At 50.5% G+C, this 10,209-nt stretch overlaps 1 protein-coding gene across 5 annotated transcripts; it reads left to right on the top strand.

Annotated features, from left to right (window-relative positions):
• Positions 1–1,622: 1,622 nt before the first annotated feature.
• LOC100476613 (apolipoprotein L3-like) lies at positions 1,623–9,740 on the top strand. Of its 5 annotated transcripts, none has more exons than XM_034651723.1 (5): positions 1,623–2,265; positions 2,456–2,555; positions 3,551–3,677; positions 6,548–6,693; positions 7,001–9,509. In XM_034651723.1, the coding sequence occupies exons 2-5, from the start codon at positions 2,525–2,527 to the stop codon at positions 7,336–7,338; spliced, it is 642 nt and encodes a 213-aa protein (XP_034507614.1). In that variant the 5' UTR covers positions 1,623–2,265; positions 2,456–2,524; the 3' UTR covers positions 7,339–9,509. The 5 variants fall into 5 exon arrangements, with proteins under 5 accessions (XP_034507614.1, XP_034507615.1, XP_034507616.1 ...); XM_034651724.1 differs by having other exon boundaries at positions 1,624–2,265; positions 2,359–2,555; positions 7,001–9,740; XM_034651725.1 differs by having other exon boundaries at positions 1,624–2,265; positions 2,359–2,555; positions 7,004–9,509.
• Positions 9,741–10,209: the final 469 nt, after the last annotated feature.

Here is a 10,209-nt window from a genome sequence, read left to right on the forward strand (position 1 = left end):
CTCTGCCTTCAGACCATTCTTCTTGACTATTTGTCCTCACTCTGTTTTTCTAAGGGCACCTCCCTCTCCTCTTCTTTATTCAGCTATCAGTTCTCCATCCAATCTGCCTTTCAACATTTGTCTAAGGCTCTGGACTCCTGTTGGGCCTGTTCTTTTCCACTGGCAGCAGAATGAGGAGATGCAGTGTGTGGGTTCTTGAGTCCAGGAGGCAGGTTTGAACCCAGTCTACCACTTACTTGATTTCTGACTCTGGGAAAATCACATAGTCCGTGCTTTAGTTTCCTTATCTTCAAACAGGGATGTAAACGATACACATCCCAATGATTATTGGAAGAAGATAGGTTATTATTTGTAAAGTCTTACAGCTATGAGCAATGCAGTGCATAGGCCACAACTGTGAGTCACTCTCATCATTAGTTATTTTTATACCTCTAAGTACCTTTACTATCATTTCATTCAGGTCTCAGATGGGATATTTGATAAATGCTCTTTTGCCTTCTTCAAATAGTGTCTAGGGGCGCCTGGCTGGCTTCTTTGGAAAAGCATGGGACTCTTGACCTTGGGGTTGTGATTTTGATTTGCAAATTCAGTATAGAGATTCCAAAAAAAAAAAAGTGAACTTAAGATATTAATGCTTAAATGTAATCAACATTTGCTGTCTTTCCTTATCTCCCAAGGCAAGAGAATAACAGATCTAAAATAAATTCTCTCTCTATTAGGGTCTGGTTTTTTTTTTTTTTAAGGTCATGAAGAACTGGTAAGAATGGAACAGTGGACACCGTCATGTAGTGTGAGTGTGAATGTGAATTGCTTTAATTTTTTTCATAATAGTGTGGCTCTAGGTATGAAAAAATTTGTACGTGGTGATAACCTTCTGACCCAGTCATCCTGTTTCTCGAAATGTCTTAAGGAACCAATCTCAAATGCAAAATGCAAAGTTTTATACAAGGAGATTATTGTTCGCACTATCATTTATATGATGAATTAGAAGCAGTCTAAGTTTCGAAGTTGGTGGAGGACGGCAGAGAGAAGTGTACACATTCCGGAGGGCTAGCAGTCCATAGCAGAGCTTAGGGATTGCCCAGGAGTTAGCAGGTCTCCAGGCCCTGTGGGATAAAGAATGCTGCAGAAGCAAGGACGACACAGGGTTTGGAAAGCTATGAGAACGAAATCAATCAAGACAAAGACTGGTTCCTGATGCAAGACCTCACTGTGGAATGAGAAGAGTCATTTACAAATAAGCACTTCCACAGTTGACCCTTGCACAACACAGGCTGAACCACACAGACCTACTTCTATGCAGATGTTTTCATTAAATACATGTACACTAGCGTAAATGTACTTTCTCTTCCTATTATTTTCTTTTTTTTTCTTCTTAAGTTTATTTATTTATTATTATTTGCCAGAGTGAGAGAGTGAACACAAGCACATGAGCAGGGGGGAGGGGCAGAAGGAGAAGGGGAAGCAGTCTCCCCACTGAGGAGGGAGCCAGTTGTGGCGCTTGAGCCCACGATCCTGGGATTATGACCTGAGCAGAAGGCAGATGCTTAAACGACTGAGCCACCCAGGCGCCCCTTCCTTATTTTTCTTAACATTTTCTTTTTCTGTAGCTTACTGTATGCAAGAATACCGTATGTAATACATATAACATAGAAACTGTGCGTTGATCAGCTCTTTATGTTATTGGTAAGTCTTCTGGTCAAGAGTAGGTTATTAGTGGTTAAGTGCTGGGAAGTCAAGAGTGTTGTATGAATCTGACCGCACAGGGATGGAGTCGGTACCTGTAACCCCTGTGTTGTTGAAAAATCAACTGTACATGAATAAATGTTTTTGTATATTCAAGGGAGTAGAGCACAGTCATCACAAACATGGGATTTGGATCAGAGACACTCGGGTTCAAGTCCTGGCTCTAGCACTGTTGCGAACACGTGGACTAACCTAAGTTCAGGTGCTGCTGTCTTCCCCATTCAAGTGGGAGCCACAAGAGCACCCACCCGTTGGGGTGTGAGGATGGTCAGTGAGGGAGCACGGAAGGAGCCCTGCCTGTCGTAGACACTTGATCCGTATTAGCTCTTAGCAATTAGTAAACACACACGTTCCTGACCTCGAGGAATTTCCAGAGCATTTGTCCCATCTTTTCTTCTGTGTTTGGTTGTATTTCTTCTATCACGTCTCAGATGGCAGTCTCCTTGTCTGATTATCTTCTCCTTGTGCCCCAACAGGACGGCAGGAGTCTGGCGTGGCTTGGGAGTGAGCTGGAGTGAGGTGAGTAAGTTTCCTTAAATATCCGCTGGCAGAAGCCAGTAGACAGACAAGCACATCGGGTAAAGTGTACTTTGGCGTTTGTATCCATTCCAGACGGAAGCACCAGAGACCCGGCCCCTCGTTGTTTCGTGCTGCCACAGCTGGCTCATATTTGACCCCACAATTTGTTTTCTCTTCCCTGGGGGTTAAGCGACACCTCCTTCCACCCGGGACGCAGACGCGAGTGTAGGGAAAACTCTCAGATCTGACTGCTGGCACCATGACTTCAGGAGCCCATGGGATCAGCCCAGGTAGTGAACTTCCACTTCTCTGGATGATTCCTAGAACTGCAGGGCTGCCTCCAGCTGAGTTAACCCACAGAGAAATCAGTCGCTTGAAGTGTCCTGAGCCCCCAAGATGGGTCAAGAGGAGTCCCCAGCCCAGGAGTCTATAGGGACCCCTCCCTTCTGTCCTCTCACGGTCCTGGCTTAGGTGCTCATTTCCTCCCTCTCCCTGCCACCCTTCAAATCCATCAAATGACCCAGAAGTGAGGCAGGACAACTCACAAGGAGGTGGGAGACAGCAGAGGGGAAAGGAGGGAAGAAAGAGGTCCTGTGTCAGGCTGGGAGGAGGAGTAGACCAGCAACCTTGGAGGCTTCTCCTGCCCTTTTGCCATGTGCAAGCCTCCAGCATGGCTCAGGATGACTGTGGGGCTTCACAACAGAGGCCATTCCCTCCAGCTGTCACTCTGTTGCGAGCCTGACTGCTCTGTGAGGGTCAGTGGGCACTGACTTGGACCCCAGTCTGATCTTTGCCACCTCCCACCTATGTGACCAGGAGTGCCTTACCTAACCTTCCCTGTAAAATGAGAATATTTGTGTGTGTTTTTATGAGGATCAAATGTAATGTGTTTTTCTGTAATTTGGGCCTGGGCCTACTACACAATATGTCCTCCCTAGTATTGTTGCTGTCCCCTCTACCTGGAACCTGTTAGTGCCAGGTAGAAAACTCCCCTCCCCCAGCATCCCCTGGCCCCCCCAGGGCTATGTGATGGCACTTGTCCTGTGTCCCCACTATAAACACCTGCTTATTGGATATGAAAGCGGAGCAGGAACTGATTTTTTTGATCTCAATACCCCTGCCTAGGCTGGTTCTCAGCTATTTCCCCACCCCCCTCCCCAATCCATAAATACAGAGATTTAGCGCTGTGGCTTCCCTCAAACTAAGCCCTGAATTACTCTCTCCCTTAGTGAAGCAAGTAAAGGAAAAAACTAAACAACCTTTCATTTTTTTTCTTTCCATCTAGAGAGCGAAGCACTTGTTGAGAAAGCCATTGAGTTTTTCCAGAGCACAGTGAGCCTAGAGGAACTGCACATCTTGCTAACCAACCATGAAACCTGGGAGAGATTTGTGGCTGAGGCCACTTTGTCCAGGTAACGCCCCAGGGATACCCCGGGATGGTCACCCAGGTCTCTGTGGGGCAGTATCCTGGGGTTGGTTTGTGTATGCTCCTTACAACAATCCAGGAGGAATATGTCTTCCCTGACATTTGTTGGCAGTGAATGGCCTCGGATTGAGAAGAGGCAAAACCTGCAGAGGGCAGGTGATGGGACCTTGGCCTTAACCCAAAGCAGACCTGTCTCTGCCTTGGTCTCTTCATCTGCCCATTTTATCATGAAGAAGCGAAGATAATGCATGGAAAGGGCTTAGCATAGTGACTGGCACATAGTAGGTTCTCAGTTAATGTTAACTTTTTAGAAGATTGCTGAAAAGAGGCAGGGGCCAAGCATCTTCTTTCTGGAGGTGAGGGCCAAGCACGGCTTCCTTTGGGACAAGTGAGAAGAACACTGACACCTCTGTCTGTGCCCCTGGGGGTTCAAACTAGGGCCTTTCCTCCCCATCTAAGGAGTTCTAGGAACATGGAGGATCCTGCTGGCCCACGAGGTTCAGAGGTTGTAGTGGAATTGGACCGATCTGGGTTGGATCCTGACTCCATCTCTGCCCAGCTCTGGGGCTCTGGGGCTGGATGTCTTGGAGTCTCAGATTTGTCATTTATTCAATGGAAACAGTAATTCAGTCTGATAAGATTGTGACAAAGGCTTTAGTGTGAATGTGAGGTCAAAGGTGAGGATCCAAGTGCAGTCATCCTGTCCAAAGGCCCAGGAGACCTGGACCAGGGCCAGAGCTGTCGGTCAGGATAAAAAACGGGGGTTCCTGGTTGGAGCACTAGTAGGCTTGGGCAGTGGGGTTGGGACTGCGTGACCCTCTAGGGCACAAAACTTGAGGAGACCAGGGACCTAGCAGAGGTCCTGTGATTGGGGAGGGGAACATTTCTTCCCTCCCTTCTTTGATCTCCTCACCACCGGGCTCATGGGGCCATGCAGGGTGTTTCTTCCATACCTTGTCTGGGAGCTGGCGGGCCTTGACTACCATTTGGAAGCCTCTTCCCTCCTACATAGAGCAGCTCCAGAGCAATAGAATGAGGTGTGCGGCTTTGTGACAAATCCCAGCTCCATGGTGGCAGCTCCCAATTCTGTACTCTTTGGGGATTCTGAGCCTCAGAGAACCCTAGGGAGGAAAGTACTCCCTCCACTAGCTTGCCGAAATGCAGGTCATTTCCAGTTTAGTGATTCATATAGAAGTTTCCCAAAGTCTCTTGCATCTTTAAGAGATGTCGGAACGTTGCACATGGCCTTGGGGTATCAGCTAGGTGTGAATTAGGCTGGTGACACCTGTGAGGTCGGGGCGCTGGGTGGTGGCTCAGGAGTCCATGCCGTGAGCTGGAGAGTCTGAGGGGAAGCAGGGTAGTGGGTGTCCTCCCTCGCAGTCAGTTGGGGCAGTGGCTGGGGCCCAGCAGAGGACATCAGGCTGCGGGGAAAGAGCGGGTACCAAGCAAGATGTTCGATAAGGTCCCTTCTCACTCTGAGTTTTTGTTTTCTTAAATTCCAAGTACCCAGAGTTAACCAAACTGCAAAGTCTAAGACCACAATCCCTACGACTGCTTTACTGTTGGGACCAACTGCAAATTGGGGGATGTCCCCAAAGCACCCTGTAATTGGATGATTCCCTGGAAGCACTCACCGAGCTCAGCGAGAGCTGTCACTGTCAGTTACGCTGTGTTACAGGGAAGGATACAGGTTCCCATCAGCCAAAGAGAGAGACACTTGTGGCAGAGGGTTTCCAGTGCAAAGTTTCTGTTGTCCTCAGGAGACCTTACTGTCCTGTATTCAGTGTATGACAATGTATGTGGAGCATTGCCCACCAGGGAAGCTCAACTGTGACAGTATAAACAATGATTGTGACACTTACTAATGGTAAAGAAGACTTAATTCATGCCCTAGGCGTCAAGAGTGTTGTCATAGGGGAGAGAGATCGGGCTCACCTCAGAATAGGGTGAAGACTAGGGATTTATAGCCAAGGAGCAGGGCAGGGTCAGAGGATGGGAAATCAGTAAGATGACACATCAAGGTGGGGGGATTCTTCCTAGGGTTCTTGCTAAGACTGGGCATAACAGGCTATCAAGGACAGAGCACAGATGACCAAAGTCAAGGCCTAGTCAAGAGGAGGGCCCAAATGAGCCCAGATAATGTTTGGTCAAGGAGAGAGTCTTTTTCAGCCCGTGCCTCAGTGTACAGTTTTACTGGGGCTCGATCACATGCTCCCTGCATGGCTGACCTGTCGTCTTCAGCTCCCCCTGGAGTTCACACTATGAGTTTCTGGTTCCTCCTTATGTCAGAAGTGACAGCACATGACCCAAAGCCCCCATCATACATCATCTCTGAGTCTGGCTGGTGGCCAAAGGCCCAGGCCAAGGAAAAAAGTCCTATGGTTCTTGGACCCTTGACATCCTCGATGGGACCTCGAGATCACTTCCCAGTGCCAAGGGCAAAAGGCAGACCTCTCTGTGGGTAAGGTTAATCCTTCCACACACAAAGATTCTCCAAATGAAGGTTTTGCTGCTCCAACCCATGTCCTTTTGTTCATCTATGGAGTTCCCAGGCTACAAACACTGTGGTCCTGACTGTGTGGACCTGTCCTTGACTGTGAAGCCGTCTTCGTCCAGTACCCACCACTCAAGAGCTTCTTAAGTTGACATGGACTGACTTATTCCTTGATGGACTGTGTGTTACAGAGCACAAGCAATGTACAGAGTGCGTTTAACTTTGCAGGAAAAAGTCTTCACATTTGTAAAATCTTTTCCATTTGATTTATAGTAAACATTCTGTGGTTTTTGTACGATCATTGGAATGAAGCCCACTTTCCAGATCAGCTTTTCTTAATCACTTGACCTTCACTGTTGCAGGGAGGAGGCAGATGCAGTCCGTGAAAGTCTGGACAGGCTGGATATGGAGGCCGAAGACCAGCTGGCTAGGGAGAGGTTTTTGAGTGAGTTTCCCCAGTTGAAAATGGAGCTTGAGGAGCGTATAAGAAAGCTCCTCGAGGTCGCAGGTAATGTTGACAGGCTACACAAGAACTGCACCATCTCTAAGACGGTTGGTGGCTCCACTGGCGTGTCTGTTGTCCTGAAATTCGTTGGTCTGGGTCTGGTACCTTTCAGGGGTCAGTCTGACACTCACAGTAGCTGCAGCAGGGCTGGGAGCAATATCCGCTGCGACCCATGTGTCCACCAGCTTCGTGAAAGACTCAAGAGAGTGGTCCACAAATCCCAAGCCAGTCATACATCAATTGGCATTGATGACAAAGGGAAGGTTTTTGCAAATGTTTTTTCACAGCAAACGTCAAATTTCTTCCTTAGCAGGTATTTGCGTTCAAGACCTGGGAAACATTTCGACGAATGTTCGTGCCATCAAGCTAGCTAATATCAATGGTAGGTGCCTCATGAAACCCACGAAAGCCTCAGCTCAAGGGACTGCTCTGTCATTGACCAATGGATCCCAGATCATGGGTATGGCCATCTCAGGTATCTCCTGTCGGATGGATATGCTCAACTTTGAGAAAAACTCAGGGCACTTGCAAGAAGGGGCAAAGACAGAGTCTGCTGAAGAGATGAGGCGGGAGGCCCAGGAGCTGGAGAGCAAGTTGGAGGAGCTCACCAAGATCTATGAAAGTCTGACGGAGGGCCCGACTCCATGACCTCAGAGTGGGGCAGGGAGCATGGACATGTGTGGGACAAAGACATGGAGGTACCTTATTAGAGGGGAAAAGAGGGCAAAACAAAATTTTTGGGATGGGGTGTTGAGGAGTTGGTCATTTCTGTAGCTGAGCCCAGGGAGGGAGGGGTTAATGCAGTTGGTGCCAGCAGAGGTGAGGGTGTCAAACAGAGAAAGGAACATGGATCCTGGAATTCGGAGGGAGGGGGCTAGAGAGTGAGGGGAATGGGCTGAAGAGGACAGAGGGGACATGGTCAAGAGAGGTGTGGAGGAAGAAGCAATGGGAAGGCCAGGAAAAATAAAGTTAGAATTGTTGGAATATGCAAGAAGATGGTGGGTTTGATTTTTCCATCTTAATACTTAGTTCTTAGCCTTCCTGAAGTTGACAGTTGCTACTCAGGGACGGATTTGACCACCGATCTGAGCAAAGACAAATAGGCTGGTCCACTGGGGGATGCTGGCACAAGTGACGCAGACCCGTGGATCCCCTTCCAAATCCCATGAGCGACCGGGTGTCGTCAGCATGGATGCAACCCCCTTAGATGTGTCTGCCAACCACTCTGATCACTTCAGAAGTCCCCATTGTCCTATGTCCAATTTGCAGCCCCTACTCCCCCCCTCCCCCACTGTCCCTAGACAGAGGGAGAAGCGGGAGGTGGGGTCTCTGCTCTGAAACACAAGTCATAAGGTCCAGCATGGTTGAGCCATCTCCTGTGCCCAGGAGATGGAGACACTGGGTCGGGGTGCCAGTTGTGCGCCCCGTCGGCTGTTTCTCCCAGCCTCTACCTGGTGATGCCATGAGTCCGCGGAACACCTCCCTCAGCAGAGAGAGGGGGACTTGCCCACTGAGGAGGGATTGCCTTCACAGTGCGCTGAGTGGCTTATTGACCAAAGATGTTGCCTAAGACCGCCCTCCTCCAGCCCCCCAAAACTGTGGTCATCCAGGGTGACTTTTCTTGTGATCCTCAGGGGTCAAGTAGAGCCGTATTTTCTAGTCACTAGAGCTTAGGGTTCCCAAGCGGGCTGGACTCGGCACATGTCCCCGCAGTGCAGATGCCTGTCCCTCCCCTGATGCGTCTGCAGAGCCGGCCTGGTTGCCGCACCGCGGGACTGTGTTCCGGAAGCCTGTCCACGTGCACAATGAGCTCTGAAGCTTACTGGACACAAGCCACCACCTGTCCCCTCACCTGGCTTTTCCATCTGCAAATTCAGGCCGAGCTCCTGGCCCACCCGTGGGTTAATCATCACAAACCCTGGAGTGGGATTCTTGGGTCATCATTCTGTCACTCTGTCCCTCCCTCAAAGCTAGGGGAGGAGCCACGATGCCCCAGGGACATGTGCCGGGGACCCCAGATGGAAGGGTCTGGTTGGCTTCCATGTGCACAGGTGTGGGGGTGGGCTGCGGGGTACGGGCCCACCCCCAGCCCCTTGGCCAGGGCAAAGCAGAAAAGCCCATGGCAGTGCTGCTGGAGCTAGTGCTCTCCCAAGCCGTGGGGCCTTTTCCGCTCCCGTCTCTCCTGCCAGGGGAACCAGACCTGCCTGCGTGGCCAGTGTCCCCACAGCGCCTGGCACACTCTCAGCTCTGGCCACAACGGCTGCTCTGCTCAGGGACCGTGCGGGAAACAGGCTTTGCTGGCTGTTTCCATTTGCTCTTTCCTGACACTAGCCTTCCTAGAAGTGTTCTCCTTTAGAGAGAAAGACATCTGTCATCAAGCAGAAACACATGGGGTAGAAAACAGCAGTGTTTCCTCAGCTCTCTCCCGCAAGCGTCTGCATCCCTGCAAACAGCACTTGGCCCCCAAGTCTAGAGAGACCTGATTAGATCCAAAGGGTTAGACCTGATTAGATCCAAAGGGTTCGGGGGAGACAGGGACAGGGTGACTGCAACAGGGGATTTAAGCCCCTCCCCCAGGTGCCATGGGAGCAGAGTAGGGCACAGGGACTCTGCCAGGGAGGGGGCTGGAGGGCTTCTCAGAGGAGGTGATGCGGGATTTGGGCTTGAAGTCTGAGCATGGTTTTTCCAGGTGGTAGAAGCAGGTGCTTCTGGCAGAAGGATCTACACCAGCAAATGCCTGGAAGCCGCACGGGTGTGGCACTCAGTGGCTGCACTATGGCAAGTCAGCTGTGAGCTCCTGGAATGTTGGGGACAGGAAGGTGAATAAGGCAGGCACGCCGGGGAGTGCAGTGGGAGGGACAGAGAGAGGGGGCTGGGAACCAGCCAGGGGGTCTGTGGGGAGACTCATTTGCTGAGGGTCCCACAGTCTGTCAGTGGCAGGAGGGATGAGCAGAGAAGGACCTGGAACGCAGGTGTGGGGCTGTTCCTTTGAGGCAGTCAGGGCAGCCGAGGGAGGGCAGGACACTAGGACCAGCCCGGGTGTGTTTGTTTCATCAGGAGCTGCTTGAAGTGGATGCTTTCAGTTTCCCTTTGGGTTCCCATATATTTATGGTCCAAGTCGTGGTTACTGCACAGACTCCCAGATCCTCCCAGCTAAGAGCTTCTGGATGTGCTTCACCTCCAGGAAGATTCCTTGGTGAGCTTGGAGGGTGGGGGCCCCACCGCAGGGAGATGTCTGGGCTTTGCTTCCTGCCCCCCCCCCCACCACTGGGCCCTCTGTCCCACCCACTGTGGGGCATGATGAGAAGATGCCTGCCTGTGAGCCCCCATCAGAAAGAAGAGAGGGGCTGGGATAAGAAAGGCCAAGTCATTGTAGGGAGGTGGTCCGGGCTTTGTTATCTGGAAACAGCAAACTGTAGACTCGTAATCTGGAAACACCAAACTGCAGACTCGTAATCTGGAAATACCAGACTGTAGACTCATGGGGACGACAATAAGGGCGTGAGCTTATATCTCTGT

Source organism: Ailuropoda melanoleuca, unplaced genomic scaffold, assembly GCF_002007445.2.
Source record: "Ailuropoda melanoleuca isolate Jingjing unplaced genomic scaffold, ASM200744v2 unplaced-scaffold4616, whole genome shotgun sequence".
NCBI classification, from domain to species: domain Eukaryota; kingdom Metazoa; phylum Chordata; class Mammalia; order Carnivora; family Ursidae; genus Ailuropoda; species Ailuropoda melanoleuca.

Excerpts from the sequence above, each read along its gene's own strand:
- LOC100476613 (XM_034651723.1), top strand. The coding sequence starts at position 2,525 with ATGACTTCAGGAGCCCATGGGATCAGCCCAG. Across the intron at positions 2,556-3,550 it reads AGCCCATGGGATCAGCCCAG|AGAGCGAAGCACTTGTTGAG; the intron begins GTAGTGAACTTC and ends CTTTCCATCTAG. Across the intron at positions 3,678-6,547 it reads GCTGAGGCCACTTTGTCCAG|GGAGGAGGCAGATGCAGTCC; the intron begins GTAACGCCCCAG and ends TCACTGTTGCAG.